We start from the raw sequence: 18360 nt of genomic DNA, 5'->3' as shown, positions 1-18360 counted from the left end.
ACTACCATTCTACGTGATCCGTGGGACAGGCGGGCGCACTCCCCGCTTTATTGAGTGTGGAGTCAACGAGCGACGGGTGATGTCAGTACGATGTATGAGCTGTGGTGCAGAGGCGCAAGAAAAGAAATTGGAGAAAAGAAGGCGAAAAGAAGAAAAGAAGAAAAAAAAAAAAAAAAAAAAAAGAGGAAAAGAACGCATAACTCATCGAAGAGCAGAGTAAAAGAAAACAGATCGAACCCTATGGTCGGAACAAGCAACAACACTCCGGCGATAACCACAAATTACGTAGATTGACCCTCGCTGATAAGGATGGGTTGATTGGAGACATCTTCCGAGGCCAGCTCTTATCAGCAATCATCTAGAGACTAGAGTAATTAATTAATTCTCAGGAACGGGAAGGAACACGCATTTCCCCTGGACGGGACAAAGAGAGAGGAGCTTGCGAGGCAAAGAGGAAGAAAAGCTGGCAAGCTGAACTCGGCTGGGTTTGCCCTGGTTTGAGGCGGGGAAAATTGGTGAGAAGTGAGACTAGTGGTGATGATCGCCGAGGTTCTTGCAGCTGTGCGGAGTACTGTACCTGCTGCGGACTGTAGAGAGCCCGAGAATATGAGCTCACTGAAGATGCAGGCTGCAGATATGCAATCGGATGCCTCTTCTCCTGGCTGCTATCTAGTTTGGTGTATTTTCCGCTTCAGGGGCTTTCCCTTCATCCTCATCCTCATCTTCACCACTGACTGACCACTGAATCTCCCTCTCCCCACAGCCCACAACCCAAATCTGCCAAGTCCAAGCGTATCTTCAATTCTCCCATCCGTGGTTCTTCCCGGACCCGCTTGGACTTGCCCAAATATGCTTAGAACCCCGATAAGCAAAGGTGATAAGTTGACCATCCCCGTCGGTGGAGCTCTGCAGCCCGTGTTGAGCTTCTGCAGCGCTGGGTAAGTCGATAAACCCGCTGGCTCACCGGAGCTATCGAATTAGCATGCTATAAAGTTGGAGGTTTCCCAGTTTCTGTCTCTCTCTCTCTCTCTCTCCCTCTCTCAGCTGCCCCTCACCCTCCGTCTTTCTCCTTCGCACCATGCGATCTTTCCTGCTGGCACTTCTCGGAGCGTGGGCTGTCCAGCCCACCGCTGCTCATGTGGCTCATGCTCGTGATCAGGGCCAATGCAAGCAGACAACCGTCGCTATCCTGTAGGTCCCTCTCGCTGCAGTGGCAGAAGAAGAACGTCACTGACAGGTGTAGTGGTGGTGGTATGGCTGGCATTGCTGCGGCGGTAGGTGTCGAACCACAGTACAGTTAATCGAAGAGTAGCTGACTCCAACAGCAAGCGCTGCACAACGCCTCGATGAACGACTTTCTGATTCTCGAGTACAACGACCGCATCGGAGGACGGGCGTGGCACCAACCTTTCGGCAAGAAGAAGGACGGCAAGCCGTATATCATCGAGAATGGTTGCAATTGGGTAGGCTGGACCGCTATGTCTTGTCGAAGACCTCGCTGACTCGTGCAGGTGCAAGGCCTTGGAAGCCCTGGAGGACCGCAGAATCCCGTCTGGACATTGGTGAGTGGTCAGCAGTCTCAAGCACAGTGAGCACGAAGCTCACCGTCGCAGGCCCAAGTGTACAATCTCTCGACCACCTACTCCAACTACAGCAACCTGTCGACCTACAACCACAACGGCTACAGCGATTACTCCTACTTGCTGGACGAGTACGACGATGCCTACGACATCGCCAACGCCAACGCGGGCATCATCCTGACGGACAACCTGCAGGATTCCACGGCGCAGACCGGTCTTGCCATGGCCGGATGGCGCCCGAAGGTGACGGACATGGAGGCGCAGGCGGTGGACTGGTGGTCTTGGGGTAAGCCACCCCCAAACTGAGGTCTAAGAACCTCCCTCTGGACACGCCCACTAACGCCCACCGCAGACTTCGAAGACGCGTACACTCCTGCCGACAGCTCCTTCGTCTTCGGCTGCGCCGGCAGCAACCTGACGGTCAACGGCTTCAGCGACGAAGACAACTTCGTGACCGACCAGCGGGGATTCAGCACGATCATCGAGGGGATGGCGTCGACCTTCCTCCGGCGCAACGACAGCCGGCTGCACCTCAACACGCAAGTCACCAACATCACCTACACCGACACGGGGGTGACGATCACCACGGCGTCGGGCGACTGCTACCAAGCGGCGTACGCGATCACCACGTTCTCGCTGGGGGTGCTGCAGCAATCGGACGCCGTGACCTTCTCGCCGGCGCTGCCGCAATGGAAGCAGGAATCCATCCAAGCCTTCACGATGGCGACGTACACGAAGATCTTCTTCCAATTCAACGAGACCTTCTGGCCCGCGGACACCCAGTATTTACTGTACGCCGACCCGGTCACCCGCGGCTGGTACCCGATCTGGCAATCCCTCAGCACCCCCGGGTTCTTCGAGGACAGCGGGATCATCTTCGTGACCGTTACCCAAGAATTCGCCCACCGCGCCGAGCGCCAGTCCGACGAGCAGACCAAGCAGGAGGCGCTCGCCGTGCTGCGCGCCATGTTCCCCAACGTCACCGTCCCGGACCCCGTCGCCTTCCACTACCCGCGCTGGACGACCGAGCCCTGGTCGTTCGGCACGTACTCCAACTGGCCGCCCGCCGTGACGCTGGAGATGCACGAGAACCTGCGCGCCAACGTCGACCGCGTGTGGTTCGCTGGCGAGGCCACCAGCGCCGGGTACTTTGGATACCTGCACGGGGCGTGGTTCGAGGGCCGCGCGGCGGCGCAGGAGGTCGGCCGCCTGTTGCGCGGCAAGTGTCTGGCGGGCAACTACACGGGCAGCTGCCAGGGCCGCAAGCGGTACGAGGTGCTGCATGGCACGAGTCCGTTGGCGGATTATACGGCGGTGGACGGGTGGACGGCGAATAGTTTCTATGACTTCAATGATGATTAGTCGCTGTTGCCCCCACCGTGGAGATAAAGGTTGATAGGCGGGTGTATATAGGTACCTTACAGGTGTGGAGTGTATTTAGTAGAGGGTGTATATCACATACTTGACACGGATCAATTGCACAAATAGTTGTTCTTGTATGCTGCATCACATCAAGCTTCATGACCTTCATAACATAACTATATCCCCGTCCTCTCGTGTATCAACAATCAACATAAACCTTTCCTGCAATCTCATCACATCAACACCCCCACAATCCCTAATTTCCCCCTTCACTCCCAAGTCTCCCCTGATAGAGAGAGGAGGGGAATCACCACTGACACCAATTCACCTCCAGGCTCACATTCGCCGTCGTCAGGTACGCCCCCTGCGCGGTGTCGTAGCACGGCTCGACGACCTCCTTGAACGCATCCAGGCACTCCTCCATGCCCCCGAACACCCCCGTCTTGGCCACCCGGCCGCGCTCCACGTGGCTGGCGTTGTTGCTGATCCACTTGTCCCAGTCCCCGTAGTTGACGTTCCACCGGTAGTTGCAGTACTGCAGCGACCAGAAGTTCTTGATCGAGAGCTTCGACAGGCAGTTGGTGCCCTCGCTGGTCGGCGCGCCCGAGTAGCAGGTTGTCGTGGCCGTGGCCGTGGAGATGAGAGGGAGGAGGATGGCTGTGAGCTTCATTTTAATCTGTTGGAAGGAGTTAGAGTTGGGGCTTGGTTCTTGAGGGTGGGAGAGAGCCCAGCTGAGGGGATGGAGGGAGACTGACTTGTTGGGAGGTTTTGTTTGGTCAGGGCTTGGGAAGGACGATTGGTTATGGAGTGAAGGGAAGATAGGCTGGGGAATGTGGCCTTTATATACCCCTTTCTTTGGGGTTGTGTTCTATGGACGTTGTGGTGGTTATTGTCGTCGTCTGGATGCAAGGAAGTGGATTCTGCCAGGGACAAAGGCAAAATGCTGAAATGCTGGGATGGATCTTCGTTTTGACTTTGCTCATATCGCTAATGTACGTGCGGTGTATAACTCTAGTAAAGACAAACATATGCATTCTTTGCTCTGCTAAAGTCTATGACCCATGCTAAAATTAAACCCTCCCGAAAAAAAGCGCCGGCCGCAGATATGCATGCATGTGTTAGACACGCACCAACCCTCCCAAACTTGACCTTTGCTACTGTTTCTCCCTCCCTTGCGCATTCTCCCCGCCAACCACCACGTAAAACTCAAGCAAGGAAGAATCAGAAAGCCCACTGCTCCAACCAATTCCCCATCAACTCCCCCGTCACACCCCCCAACCTCGCCATCGTCTCACTCCCCTGCCTCGTCCGCTCCACCGCAATCTCCGCCGACAGCACGCTCCCACTCAGCCCGCGGTAGAAGTCCAGCAGCTTCAGCGCCGGCTTCGCGCGGACCTCCTCCTCGCTGGGCGAGGGGATGCACTCCAGCTCGTGGAGCCAGTCCTCGAAGCTCACCACCTGCACGTGGGGGTATTTGGCCTGGATGGCGGGCACGAGGTCGGCCCAGGCGGTCTTGGTCGGGTTGACGAGGTGGTAGACGCGGTGCGGGGTGTGAGATTGTTCTCCACGGCGGGTGTGCGTGAGTTCGGTGGTGATGGTGGCGAGGGTGTCCTGTATTTTCCGGCCTGTGTTAGCTCTCTATTTCTCTCTTTCTGTGCTTCTTCCGTTCTGTGTCGAGAGATAAAGCAGGGGCAATACTCACAACAGGCACCCAATCGACCGCATACCCGCCCAGATCCCTCGGCACCTTGCCCATGGCCACGCTCGTCTTGACCAGGTTGGGCACCCACTCGTCCACATTCCACTTCCCTTGCCGGGTGGTCGGCCCCCCGATCTGGCCCACCCGGAGCACGGTGGTCGGGATCCCCGCGCGCTGGGCCGCCACCCAGCACAGCCGCTCACTCACGAACTTCGACTCCCCGTAGCCCTGCTCCAGCACCGCGCTCACATCCTCGACCGGCGCCTCGGGCACCACGCTGCCCATCTGCGATGTCCAGCTCCCGATCGTGCTGACGCTGGACACGAACGCCAGGTGTGCGCGGTGCGCACTCGTGTGGCTGAACTGCAAAAACTCGAGCACGCCCCGCAGGTGCGGATCCTCGAACGACTCGAGCGGGTGGTTGAAGTTGACCTTCCACGCGTTGTGGATGATTAGGTCCACGGAGGATAGGAGCGAGGTGTAGGTCGCGTCCGGGAGGCCGAAGTGCGCGGCGCCGAAGGCGACGGTTAAGAATTCCACGCGGTGGGGGTCGGTGAGAAGGGCTGGATCCAGACCCTTGGTGGTGAAGCTCTCGCGTTGGCGGTCCGCGGCCGTGGCGCTGCGGTTGAAGCAGTAGACTTTCGCGATGGCGGGGTTCGTCACCAGACGGTGGAGGAGGTAGGTGCCCAGGGAGCCGGTGGAGCCGGTCAGGATGACGGTGGACTTTTCGGGGAGGGAGGTGGGCAGTGGCTTGTGGGGAGGTAGTTGGGAGGTGTATTTCTCGATCATATTGGCGATGCGCTCGGCGCGGGAGATGGTGGTCGTGCTGGTTTGGCCGTGCACGAGGTCGACCAGATACTGGCCCAGCTGGGCGACGGTCGGGTGGGCGTAGATCTGCTGCTGGTTGATTGCGACGGGGGTGTCGGTGATGCGGTTGGCGACGGCCGTCTGCAGCGTCCGCGCCAGCTGGATTGTCTGGAGTGAGTCCAGCCCGGCGGCGTAGAGGTCCTCGTCGTTCTTCAGGTCGGCGCGGGCGAGCAGCTCGGCGACGAGGCTGCGCACGTACTCGCACAGGTGCGTCAGGTCCAGTGTGTCCGGCAGCTGGGGCACGCCGGCCGCCTCGGCCGCGGCTGCGGCCGCGTAGATGGCCTCGATCTCCTCCGCGTAGTCACTGTTGACGGCGCGACGCTTCGTCGTGCCCTTGGGAGTCACCTGGAACGGCTTCGCGGGCGAGGCCAGTCGGATCTTGTTCTTCGATACCCGACCGTACTTGGGCACCGTCTCGTTGGCCCGCTCCACCGTGGGCCAGATGGCCTCGACGAACGCCTGCTCGTCGGCGACGGGCTGGGTGGGCTCGATCAGCAAGGCTGTCTGGAAGCGGCTCTGGCCGATGACCAGGGCGTGCTTGACGCGCGGGTGGCCCTCGACCGTCTTCTCCAGCGTCACGGGGTTGAGCTTCTCGCCGTTGCTCAGGACGAGGACGTCGTCCTTGCGGCCGTGGTACTTCCACAGGTTGGGCCGCTTGGGGTGCTGCACGAAGAGGTCGTTGGTGTGGTATTCGTTGAGATCGGGGAAGGTGTGGAAGATGCCGTGGATGCGCCGACTGTCGGCGCGCCGGGGGATCACCAGCTCGTACAAGCCATCGCCCTGCGGCTGCAGCTCGACGCCGTACGCCGGGTTCCACTCGAAGTAGCCCCAGACCTTCTCGCCTTGCGGCACAAAGGAGTTGATGAGCCCCATCTCGCTGGATCCGAGCACGGTGATGACCTTGGTGTCTTGCTCGAGCAGATCGCCCACTTCCGGGGAGAGCGGCGCGCCCGCGAAGTAGACGGCGTCCAGAGTGCGGAGGGCAGCGCGCGCGTCCGCGGACTGGCTCATATCCTCCAGGATCGAGGGTGGCAGCAGGCTGGCGGTAGGGTGCGTGGCTTCGATCACGTCGACAATAACGTCCACCGACAAGGGCTTGTCGGGACACATGACGAATGGGATATCGTGGAACAGAGCTTCGGCGAAGGCGAGGAGGCCCATCAGGTGGAACAACGGCGTCGTCGACAGCACCAGCTGTCCCGGTTGGAGATCATGGAACAACGAGGACTGACGGCCTTCAGGGCGAGAGAGATAGGCGCCCATGTCTATGGTTGCGAGAAAGCCGTGGGTGAGCGGCACGGGCTTAGGCATGCCCGTGGTCCCGGAGCTGTGAATGATCATGGCCACCTCATCCTCTGCTTCTTGGTATGTCTTCTCGAAGGGGTAAGGGGAACTTTCGGAATCGAGGAATTCACTCAGAGCGGGGACTTCGAATGTCTGGGTCTCAGGCTGGGCATTTTGGATCTCCGACACGCGGCGCTGCTTGTCAGCAGTGTAGAAGAATTTCTGGCAGTTGGTGACGGTGAGGATGTGCTTGTAGGCGTCGTCCGAAAGACGGGTGGAAGGAAGAAGAGGCTGGTCTGGGTTAGTGCTGGCCTCAGGTGACTGAAAATGGGGGTTGAAGTCTTACCTGATAGCCAGTCTTGTGGGAGGCCAGGATGAAGACCAAGTACCGCACATCGTTCGCGGCCATATACGCGATGGTCTCGGGCTGTTTGGCTCGGCCGATGCGAGCCTCGATCCAGCGAGCGCAGGCATCAACGGCACGGGCGAGGCCCGCAAAGCTCAACTCCTGGTAGCCATTGGACACTTCCGAGCCCTTGGGAATGAGACCAACGAGCTCCGACGGTGATGAGCGCGCGCGGTGGTCGGCGATCGCGAGCCAAAGTCTTGCACCGGGCTGGTCAGACATGAGTAGATTATATCGGGCTGGGCTGGTTGGTTCTGGGATAGATGGATTTGGCACGAAAAAGCAGATCAAGAATTATTAAAAACTTTGGAAAAGACGAAGGCAATGGGACTGAAGCTGTGTGTATAAGATGACCCAGATCTGCGAGGGCGATGAGGGTATTTGTAGGCAACGAGTATGGCCGTGGAGGCCAGGAGGCCATTCTCGAATGATGCCGCCATCCGATAGCAATGGAGCATACTCAACAGAATCTCGACCCAGGCGCAGTTGTGCTCAGTGATCGGCGGTGGAGCCTGACAGGGGGAGACAGTCTCAGGACAGAATGCAGAGACCCCTAGGTACATGCTATCGTCATTCTGCAGGTGTCGATATAGACTTGGACGATAATCGCGCATCAAAATTGGCATCAACGCCACGCCGGCTGATTTCCACGGATGAATCGTGCCCGGACGCGGGCCGGATGCTTGGCCATGGGAAGTCCCTGGTACATCAAATCTAAGCGACGATGATGGCGCGAAGGCAGTACAAGCTTCAAGATGGAAGCATCCTTCGACCAAGTGCCGATTGTCGCAGCCGAGGATCCATGGTGGTGAGTGACGTCAACTTCACCGGACACATCAACACATAACGGTCATGCCAGACAGGCGACAGCCACTGACGCGCATTATCGAGGAGATGGAATGATCGGGAACCCGACCGGGGGCGAGAGTCGGTCGAGACGAGACCGGTCGGAGTGAATCCTTTGCTTGTGGAAAGTTGGCAGAAGGTGAAGATGAAACCAAACAAAAAAGGGAAAACGGGTGTCGGCACGGGAGGCGGTGGAGTTGCAGCATTAAAGTGAGTAATAGTGCAGCCTCATCCGTGCATAGCGGAGGGTCTTGCCGGAGAGGGGATGGTGAGGGCAATGTACGGAAGACCCATTGCGGCCACTCGGCAAATAGGAAATCCTGACTGCAGCGGTAACCGCCTACTAAAATAGTTACTATAACTAAGGCCCCCTCTTCTTTCTTCTTCTTCTCTACCGCCCCCTCCTCCGCTGCCATCCCCTCCAGCCCCCAGGGCCTGTACAACTCAAGTACTTTCTAAGTTAATCTTTAGTTTTTGTACTAACCCCCCCCCCTTCTTTACCCCCTAAAAAAACCTTCTAAATTATATAACCAACTCAGCTGCTTCTTATATTAGGATCTTTAGGATTTTTTAGGGTCGAAGGTATTGTTCTTGGGGTTCTTTATTAGAGACTATCTTTAATTACTCTTATCATTAGGATTATTGGGGTTTATCTTTTGCTTATAATTTTGCCGGCAGATTTCCCTTTTGCTGAGTGGCCGCAATGGTCTTCCGTGGGGCAATGCTTGTTTGGAGGGTTTGAGAGGGAAATCATGCAGAAAGCAGGAATTGGAGAAGAGATAGGAGCATCCTACCGGTTCCAGTTTAGTGCGCAGTTGAATTACCCTGAATGGCATGCATGCATCAATAAGATTGATCCATCAATAACAGCGATTGTTGTCGTGCTCCGGCCCCGCCCACTTGGCCTGGTTGGGAAATCTCGGGATCTGCTGGTGAAACATCAAGGTTGGTTCGACTGTGTATGTTGATTCATGGTTGCCTGGCCCCTCTTCCTCAATGTCTTCATTAGTCTCTGTCTATGATTGTTTAGTTTGCAGATCTTAACATCAACAAGCCAAATCGCGCCTTATCCACAATGGCTGCACCCGTCGGTTAATATATATATATCTCTCTGCTGAACATCCACCTCACCCAGTCCGGTAGAAACACCCCCGATCCGAGGGTATATGCCTCATCGCAATACACCCGCCCGCCACACATGCAACCCATAAAGTCGACCTACAACCACAGCAACCCATTCTTGTTGCCTCCTCTATCAAGATGCTTATACTCCGGCTAGTCGAGCGTCACTTCTTCACTGAAGTACTGTAGACAGCTGATTGAAGCTGGATGTGTTGCTGTATTCCACGGGAAACTCCTTTGATCTTGTTTCCGCCCCCCCGCCTTGCTTTCAGCCGATGATGTTACAGTACAAAGGGCCAGTGGTACATTTCTTCGACCAGCTGTCTCCTGACATCCCGAACTAATTCTGATATCAAATCATTATGGGCCAGTTATTTCTATCCTCTGTGACGGGGCAATGGATGATGACAAGGTGGTTGGGTGTCTCTCGCATCTAGAAGGCCGATCAAGTGACGATGCGGGGGAAGGCGTGGAGGGATAGTTTGGGCTCGGACCAAAACACAATGCAATTGTACAACTAATAACAACATTCGTACACGAGAAGAACTGACTGAGGAAAACAACAAGCTCAGCAGAAATGGCTAACATTCCCCGAATTCTTAGTGTACTGTACTCGCAACATACACTTGGCCACAATCAACTGCTGAAGACCTTCCACTCGACCAGGCGCACCTTCTCCCCCTTCGTCGGCGTAAACACCAGCCTCACCTGGCTTGTCTGCGCCGTCTGCCACGAGGCATTCGTAATCCCGTTCGCCAGCGGCTTGTCATACGTGGCGTTCGACACCGCCGTCCACGAGTCTCCATCGAGCTGCTCAATCCGATACGACGAGGGCACCGCATACCCCTGGGTGGCATTCGCGAAGAAGGCGACCTCCGCGCGCCCGGTCTGCGTTGCACTGCCGAAGTCGATCTGGTACCAGATCTCCGTGCCGTTGCCGGCGGGACTGTCCCACCCGTTGGCCACGTCAGTCTCCGGGTAGAACCAGACTCGGCCGTCGATGGCGGCGTGCACATCGTCGGCATCCGCCCCCGCGACCGAGACACTGCCCGCCGGGTACTCCGTGGTGGTCCCCAGCTGGACGGAGACGGCGATGGGACGGTCGACGGTGGGCGGCGCCGCGCGGGCGATTTTGGCCGTCAGGCGCGTCAGCTTCGACGCACTGGCGACCGTTTTGCCGTCCACCTCGACGTAGAGCCCGGCCTTGCCGTAGTGGTGGCCCGTGGCGTCCCACTGCACGGCGACCTCGTGGCCGTGGTAGAGGATGCGCTCCGCCCGGAAGTAGGAGACGGTCCCGCTGTCGGCTTGCGGGTTGACCTCTAAGACGTTATCGGCGCGGGGCCGCAACCCGACGAACCCGGAGAGGATGACATCGACGAATCCGGAGTGGAAGTAGTGCGGCGAGCGCGTCAGCCCCACGATCGGACTGCCGGCGTCGGCATAGTAGTCTTCTTCCACGTCGAGGATGCCGCCTCTGGACGGGTTGTAGTGCAGTCGGGCGTATTGCAGCAGGATCTGCGTGTAGTCTGCTTGGTTGATGACCCCCGCGGCGGCGGACTTGGGGTAGTGGTCGAGGAGATTGGCCAGCGCCGTGAGCACCTGGGTCGTCTGGTATGGCCAGGCCGGGCCGTTCCACTGGCACTCCGGGTGGGTGCCTTCGTAGCGATACTGCACCATGTAGTACTGGTAGCTGGGTTCGTTGGTGCGCAGCCCGTGCGTCCCGGCTAGCTTGTCCGAGTCCAGAACGTGGCTCCAGGCTGCGGCGTAGGTGGCGTTGTCGTCGGGGAGGTCATGCGCCCAGGGCACGTAGCCAACGAGCTCTCGGCCGCGGATGAAGTCCCAGTAGGTCACGTACTCGTTGTTCACCTCGTAGCGGTCGATGAAGTGGGAGAATGTGCTGTTCCAAAGGTCGGTCTGAACGAGGCGTTGGAGCGTGTCAGCGTAGGCGCTGTACTGGTCTGCCACCGCGGTGTCACCCGTCAGCTCGGCCAATTGAGCGATCGCGCGCGCGTTGGCATATTGGTAGCTGTTGATGCTGGGACGGAAAGAGTATCCTCCAGTGAAGCCGTCCGTGCCGTTGGTCGCGTCGATGCTGGAGATTGTGTACTCGGTGGCATCGGTCAAGGGTTGGATCCAGTATAAGCCTTTCGACGAATCGTAGCCACCAACCCCGAGGGTCGTCGAGTTCCAACCCTGGAAGAAGGATTGCATGGCCGAGAGATGGGATGTAGCGTCGTCCGCAACGCCGTCCACCAGATACACCTGCCACACCCCATCGGCGAGGGACTCGGAGAACTGGTTCTGGATTCCGTTGGGGCCGAACAGGAAATTGCCATAGTCGCTGGTGAAGCGACGGTCCCGCGACCAGCGCCCTTCGCGCAGGTGGAAGTTGGAGGCATCAATCAGGAGTGCCCACGGGCTCTTTTGCCAGCTCACGTCGTTGAGAAACTCGGTGGTTAGGTAGCCTTCGGCGCCGAGGTCACGCTGGTGGGCGCGGAAGACCCCCCAGCGATAATAGTAGACATCTTGGAGCACGGTCTGGTCGGTCTCGAAGAGGGGAATGCGGTCACGATACCAGGGGGCATCGTTGCCAAAGTACTTGGAGGTGATGGTGTTGACGTTCAACGCGGTAGCTGGCACTAGGCCAGCAGCCAATGCAAGGGAGAAAGCTGTACTGAGGGTCAACATCTCGGTGACTGCTCAGCTCCCAATTTATTTCAAGTTGGAATGAGAAGTCTCGGCTTAAATGCCACCCCCAGGAGCTGTGCCCCTGGAGCGGCTGGTGCTGGTGCTCCGGTGGAGAGAGGCATGATGAGCCTGGGGTAACCGGAGAATTTCCTGATTGGAGTATCTGAAGGGAGTTTCAGGCACCAGCAGGGTTGCAGAATTGCCTTCCAGAATGGCTGAAGACAAGAGGGGATTTAACCGTCTGTCGTGCGGGGAAAGCACCAATCCTGAATCGCTGAAGCTATTGCTTGGCAGGGGTTCTCTCCTCGGTTTGTGCGTCGAGTCATGCCACCAGTGCTGGTGTTAATAAGGGGATAATGAGGAGTTCCGCTTAATGACGTGGTGAGCAGTAAGTGCAAACTGTTTAGAGTCTGGGATGAATGCAATGTCTATCGATATCGGTGCAGTAGATGTCTTACATGAATTGAAGCGGAGAGGAGCAGGGGATATAAAAACCGTGAGGAAAAAAGAATAGTCACGCCCGGGATCGAACCGGGAACCTTCTCGGGTCGTTCAGCGGATGTGAACGAGAAATCATAACCATTAGACCACGTGACTGTTTCTTGCTCTATTCCTTCCCTCTTGTTGGTTCTGTACAGTCCTTTCTATTCTTTGATTTCCTCCAACCTTCCCCAGTTCTCAAAACATAGTTCGCACCACAAATTGGTTCCAGGCTTACTTCTTCGATACATCATGTATATTAATTCTGAACTGTTGTCTCATGCTTCTCAAAGCATCCATAACAAATTTTGTGTCTCCCTATCGCCGGCACATGCGGATCCCTAACATATCTATGTCCCACGACATAATCAGCCTTTGCGTATATTAATCCGAGACTTGGGGAACTCAAAACAGCAATTGGAGTACACATGAATGTCAGGAGTCGACCGATAATCTACTCTCAACCGTGCTCTAAATCTAGAATCAGGTATCAATTAATCCAATCGAGCAGGTCGGTCGCGATCTTGGCAACTGACCAGGAATAGCCTCATCGATTGCCATCCTCAAGCCGCCGCATTGAAGTACAGTACGTACCATACGACACCCGCCAGTCAAGTGTGTGTTCAGGATATTCAATATATATAAATATAATCTTAAACTTTTTATACAGAGTATATATATTTTTTTTTGTAAAAACTATTATTCTTATATATATAATTAGTAGATTTAAAAAAAAAAATGTCACGGTGTGAGCGTGGCTTCCGTTGACCCTGAATATATATTAAGAACCTCCCTATGAACCTAAGAACCTGCCTGGGAATCCTGATCGATATAACCTTATTTAGTGTACACAGTGTAAAGCCATCGGCTTTACATGTATAAGGGCTAGAGGGTGAAATAGTGTAGTGAACGAATACCTTATCGCGATAGCCAGGGTAGTAGTATTATACCTTAAGGTGTTGTTGCTGATCTGCCTAACTTCGCGGGACTGCCGCTGCCTTGGGTGGTTCCGCGACCACCTCGCTTAGCCGTCACGTGACTTAGGCCTTAGGCCTTCTTTTATATACATTCCTTCGCGATTGATATTGCGAAGGTTGGAAGGGCTCGCAAGGCCCTTACAACATCCTAGTCCTTTTGCTAATAGTGCAACGGTTATCCTTTGGAATGCGTACCCGGAGGTGCTCCGTGACAAAAAAGTAAGTACAAAGATATAATATTATTTTAAAATATAAGGTGATAGCTGATCTAGTATTACACAATAGCTGTAATAGTGAAAGTAAAGATAATATTTACTACTTTTCCCAATACAAATAATAAAAATCCTAATGCAAAAAGTTTATATTGTTATTTAAAACTAAATTTTGAAATTATTATAGAAGTATAACACACTTAGAAATGATTTCCTAATTATAAATCCACCCAAGGACTATTTACAATATTAAAAGAGCCAAATATTTGCTAAATACTAGATAGACCTGCTCATTTCGGATCATTTTCCGGCAATTGAGTCAAAAGGGCGTGAAGGTATAACTGATTTCGAACACTATGGTACAAGGACACAATTAATCATATAATTGTCTTCTATTCACGTTAATTCCACGTGCAGCTAGGCTCTTATACATGATCATGATAGAAGTGCCCACACTTACCGACAACATCATGTAGATGCATCAAACACTATGTAGATCGAAGTTTTGAGCTGGCTGGCGGATTTGCCTGATCTATTTCCGACTGATAATCACTAGTCTTGTCAATATATAAGGCTCGACTTGACCTCGCGCTCATCTGTGTGTAGTCAAACAGAGTGAACTGGAGGAGTTGATGGCCTGGACATTTTATGCAGGTTTCGGGTGTATTTTTGAGTACCAATGAAGAATTTCACAAAAGCTAATCCGATATTTTGATACGAGCTTCACGTATGACTCAAAACTTTCCAGCAACGCAGCTTGACAAGATACCAGTGTCTGTCCAGACACCATCCGCATATGTGGGAGTCAAGGAAAGAGCATAACTAGTCGCGAAAGATCCAGCTGCCCATCCGATCCACCCCAAAAAAACATCGGAATTATCACTATTTGCCCAGAAAAGTAGCGTTAGATACGCAAGACACCGACGGTTGTTTTGAATCGCCGATTGGGACTTACTTCATCCAGTCTAACTCAGCACAAAGATCTGTGTAGCAAGAAGAAGTACTTCCGCCACCAGTTTCAGTCAGAAACCTGGTTCATATTTTATTAGCACTGATGTTAAATAACCTCGAAGAGTCCTTTGTATGTGGGACGTACGCTTGGCGTCCATTGCTACGCAACCAAGTCGCTAGCGTTCCGAGGTTACTGACCCCATTGGTAGTGCACGTAGTACTGGTACCGCTTCCGTCCGAGTCCAAATACTGATGCACGTCAAAGATAAGGTTTGTAGTACTTCCGTCGGGGTTTTTCACGGCGCTAAGAGCTGAAGCAGATCCGTCCGAGATGAAGCCACCAACGGATGTATAGCTAGTACCCGGAAGCAGAATTATCTGGGACGTTGCACTCGCATTGCGGATCGACGTGACGGCTTCTTGGACGCTGGTTGCCCATGATATGACGTCAAGGTCGTGAGGCTGTGAAATTGGGAGGTTAGAGTCACGACTGGCTGTGGTTTCTGCTGTCTGCGCACCTCATTCATCACTCCAAATATAAGCTTAGATTTCGACGCATAATTTGCGGCCCTAGCCTAAGGTCAGGGAAGCTTTCAAACGGAAAGTAGATCTCTTACAGCTGCCACCACACGCTAGCAAGTTGGTCACTAGTCACCGCACCGCTCGACTGCCCTACAATTTGATTATTCCAACGGGCATAGTTGTGAATATCAATGACACAATACGCTCCGGTGTCCAAGCAGGCTTGAACAAGCTCGTTGTAGATGCCGAAATTGGTCGCATCTAAACTTCCACCGAGGTTGTTGTTGACCAAGTACTGCCAGCAGACTGGAAGACGATAGACATTGAGACCATAGGTGTTGGTGAAATGACTCATTTGCCCTGCTCCATCAGCTCCTCCCTGGGACAGGAGCGGCGGCATAACCTCAGAAGCAGTGTATACCCCATTTGTATTTCCGCAGCCGAAATCGAATCCAGCTGTTTTATAGAGGACAATATTAGATATAGTCCCGACAGTGGTCAAATCTGGGCAGACCTACCGATATTCACGCCAGCTATATCCAATATTCGTTAGACACACCTCAAGCGATCGCTAATCAAAAGGGTTAAACCTACCTAACCAGACATTTGCCTTGGCCACCTGGGTTAGGATTGTAATTGCAAGCGGCTTCACAAGCATGGTAGTTATGACCGGCAGCGTTTGCTTCTGGTTTAATAGAATGCCAATATGAGAATTGACAAGAATGTAATCAGAAATCTCTCAATCGAATGCCCACTTTATATAGCTGGGATGTTGTTCTAAATGAACACATGGTTTCAAAGAGAAAGCAAACATTAGCACTTTGGCATTTCATGACAGGGCCCCGATCTACCCCGGAGACACTTTCCGTGCCATGTTGAACTAGGACCCTCTTCCAAGTCCTTGTTCCGATATTAGCCCGAGAAAGAGACAGTTTGAGAACGTTCCCGGGAGGATTTGTCCCACAATTCCTGCGGCTGACCATTCTCAGCTTGCCCCAGGTCCAGAAGAGAGCGTCCCTTTTGCGGGGACACCACATGTTGTGCCAAGTTTCCCCGCGTGGAGTCAGTTTGACTACGCACAATAGAACCAACACTGCTTGTTTCAGACTTTGCCGATTAGCTGGTTGATTCGGCTTGGGGGGGGGGGGTTGGTAATATTACCCTTCTATAATGTGCATATCGAATGGGCCAGCGTCTGCGAGAGCCGAGGAAGATTTATTTTGTCGAACATTCGAAGACCTGCGCAGCTCGCTGGCTACTCATCCCGACCCTGCTTCATTTCATTTGTTTGTCGCTCACCCCCTGTCCATTTTGGACTAGTCTATGTCCATTTCCGCTGTCGTTTTAGCGCAGAGTCTATCCTATGTTGGCCAACGAGTCCGTCTCCTTTCCATGCAACAAGCGGCTTCATCCGTGAAGACTACTAGACCTTCCCCGACTGTCACATTCTTCCCATTATCTGTAATGTGGTAATGGGCTCATGTTTCGATTGGTTCGGTGTTTCGGGCCGATTAGAGCGATATGAAGGTAAAATTCAATTTCAACAATATATCTTCAAGAGAGATAAAGTAAGCGCGGGGAGATCCACTACCGGGGCTCGGCGTCTCGGCATTCCGATCCTCCGGTAAAGTACCACCTCCTCAGCACGAGTTCCCGCTCAAGAGGGACCCAAAAAAGTTTAATAGGACCTAAAAGATCTCTAAATGATCTTAGGTCCCGTTGAGTCCCGTTGAGTCCCGCTGAGTCCCGCTAAGCTAGGTGCCTCCCTCAGCACCAGAGCGAGACGATTCTTCCGTACCATGCGCACTGTCTCTTCTATGAGTGGCTCTGCCCTAAGTCAAGCATATGTCTTGCATCCTCCAGTCAGTGGTTTGCACTTTGCCATATTGCTCTTCTCGAGCTAAGTTTCACGAGCCCCTCGTATTGTACCAAAGTGGCCCTGAAGCAATGGGGCCGATGCGTAGATGCGAATCTAAAACAACGAATTATCTAAATTGGGAATAGAAACCAAAATATGACAGGTAAGTCTCCTACGTTGTATGTTGTACTTGAGTTTCAATTTCAGGACCCAGCGTCCAGTGCTCAGTAAGTAGCCCATAGTCATTGTGCTATACGTAACGATACCTATGTTTTCTCTTAAATCGAGGGAAAGAGAACAATATAGTCTACTAGCATAATTATGTCTGTTTTTTTTCCATATCCGGCATATTACGTTGATAACTGCCTGCCAGCAACACCAAAAAGTCCAATTAAGCTATTGAACATGGGCCTGGAAATTTTGATTGTTGACCTATTTGTTATCTATTGACTCACGTCTGTCTCTCGTTAACTGTGGTTGAAAGCTAAAGTGTAAGGACAGTTTGAATCTAGCAACAAAAGCAGCCTTTCCGGGGTACTGTGAGGTAATCTCATATACTCTTTTAGTCCTACGAAGCGAAGAAAATGCATCAGAAACTCATCCCTTCTTGGGACTTATATCTTGCTATGCCGAGAAATAATAAAACAAAGGTCGCGTCTTTTGAATCCTAGGTCTGAACCGATGCGATTGGTGTTTGGCTCCCCGTAGGAAAAGGTGCTAGGCATAGTGCGAGGCCAAACCGTCTTCGTGCACCGAACTAGATGATATAAGAAGAAAATGAGTGAATTCTTCTCTTCAACATCTGCAAGAATAAGCGGTGTAGCGCAAAGCTAACGATTGCTTTGAACTTTGACACATCGTAGATTGGTAAAATGATGCATAACTGATTTAGATCAACAGGGCCTTTGACTTCCGTAGATTGTGGTGGGATGGAGACGCGTCTATGCGGGCGGCTTTTGACGGGCGGGTTATGGTGAGACCTACAAGAGATTGTTTGTCTGGCGAGATTCGCCTGGCAGGGGCTGAAATATTTTAACAAGCCGAGAAGCTTAGCGCGCTTTTGATGAATTTAAAGGAGGCTTACGAGCCTCGCGTAGCAACAATCTCGTCTATATTCCACAATGGACATTGCCATGCCGCCCAAACCATCTCCAAGACAGGCATGCCATAACTGCCGCCGACGCAAGATCAAATGCTCCCACCAGCTGCCTTGTACACAATGCCAAACGTTGCTGTTAGTTGGTCCTACAGCAGTGGGCTGCGCCGTAGAGGCCAGAAGCTCCAGGTTTCTCATCCTCTGGCTCCCACCTATCCACGTTCATCGCAAGGTTGCGCCCTTACGATGCTAATGTACCCCGATTCATCTGACGGTGTTGAAATCCCACTTGCCATATGAATGCTTTGCCCGCATTTGTATCGGCAAGGTCGGATTTTGCTCCTCTTGGTTTCTCCAATATGTGGTCGCAGTTGAGTATTTGCCCCAACTCAAGCGGTTCTGCTATGAAT

At 53.4% G+C, this 18360-nt stretch overlaps 5 protein-coding genes and 1 non-coding gene across 6 annotated transcripts; 1 reads left to right on the top strand and 5 right to left on the bottom strand.

Annotated features, from left to right (window-relative positions):
• The first annotated feature begins 1013 nt into the window (after positions 1-1013).
• Positions 1014-3096, top strand: BO82DRAFT_145556 (putative flavin containing polyamine oxidase). The gene is made up of 5 exons (XM_025630120.1): positions 1014-1274; positions 1326-1463; positions 1512-1562; positions 1614-1866; positions 1933-3096. The coding sequence occupies exons 1-5, from the start codon at positions 1137-1139 to the stop codon at positions 2940-2942; spliced, it is 1590 nt and encodes a 529-aa protein (XP_025489220.1). The 5' UTR covers positions 1014-1136; the 3' UTR covers positions 2943-3096.
• BO82DRAFT_434503 (uncharacterized protein) lies at positions 3071-3869 on the bottom strand. Its single transcript, XM_025640949.1, has 2 exons — positions 3698-3869; positions 3071-3618 (listed from the first exon to the last, which is right to left on the bottom strand). The coding sequence occupies exon 2, from the start codon at positions 3610-3612 to the stop codon at positions 3250-3252; it is 363 nt and encodes a 120-aa protein (XP_025489219.1). The 5' UTR covers positions 3613-3618; positions 3698-3869; the 3' UTR covers positions 3071-3249.
• A 294-nt stretch (positions 3870-4163) lies between these two features.
• BO82DRAFT_376741 (NRPS-like enzyme) lies at positions 4164-7420 on the bottom strand (the record flags this gene model as incomplete). Its single annotated transcript, XM_025637539.1, has 3 exons — positions 4164-4553; positions 4645-7083; positions 7139-7420. The coding sequence occupies 3 exons, from the start codon at positions 7418-7420 to the stop codon at positions 4164-4166; spliced, it is 3111 nt and encodes a 1036-aa protein (XP_025489218.1).
• Positions 7421-9664: 2244 nt separating this feature from the next.
• BO82DRAFT_341307 (six-hairpin glycosidase) lies at positions 9665-11857 on the bottom strand (the record flags this gene model as incomplete). Its single annotated transcript, XM_025633543.1, has 1 exon — positions 9665-11857. The coding sequence occupies one exon, from the start codon at positions 11852-11854 to the stop codon at positions 9803-9805; it is 2052 nt and encodes a 683-aa protein (XP_025489217.1). The 3' UTR covers positions 9665-9802.
• Positions 11858-12365: 508 nt separating this feature from the next.
• BO82DRAFT_t239 lies at positions 12366-12451 on the bottom strand. The gene has a single exon. It is a non-coding gene; the product is annotated as a tRNA-Val (tRNA).
• Positions 12452-14257: 1806 nt separating this feature from the next.
• On the bottom strand, positions 14258-15654 carry BO82DRAFT_394175 (glycoside hydrolase family 5 protein; the record flags this gene model as incomplete). The annotated part of the gene is made up of 7 exons (XM_025638720.1): positions 14258-14405; positions 14479-14553; positions 14620-14936; positions 14993-15044; positions 15092-15452; positions 15515-15529; positions 15591-15654. The coding sequence occupies 7 exons, from the start codon at positions 15652-15654 to the stop codon at positions 14258-14260; spliced, it is 1032 nt and encodes a 343-aa protein (XP_025489216.1).
• Between the last annotated feature and the right edge of the window lie 2706 nt (positions 15655-18360).

The sequence above is a fragment of the Aspergillus uvarum genome (genome assembly GCF_003184745.1).
Source record: "Aspergillus uvarum CBS 121591 unplaced genomic scaffold BO82scaffold_50, whole genome shotgun sequence".
In the NCBI taxonomy this organism is placed as follows: domain Eukaryota; kingdom Fungi; phylum Ascomycota; class Eurotiomycetes; order Eurotiales; family Aspergillaceae; genus Aspergillus; species Aspergillus uvarum.
This window is presented reverse-complemented; position numbering and strand designations above follow the sequence as displayed.

Coding starts and splice junctions, on each gene's coding strand:
- BO82DRAFT_145556 (XM_025630120.1), top strand. CDS start 1,137: ATGTGGCTCATGCTCGTGATCAGGGCCAATGCAAGCAGACAACCGTCG. Junction 1,464..1,511: donor TCGAGAATGGTTGCAATTGG/GTAGGCTGGACC, acceptor TGACTCGTGCAG/GTGCAAGGCCTTGGAAGCCC. Junction 1,867..1,932: donor GGTGGACTGGTGGTCTTGGG/GTAAGCCACCCC, acceptor CGCCCACCGCAG/ACTTCGAAGACGCGTACACT.
- BO82DRAFT_434503 (XM_025640949.1), bottom strand. CDS start 3,612: ATGAAGCTCACAGCCATCCTCCTCCCTCTCATCTCCACGGCCACGGCC.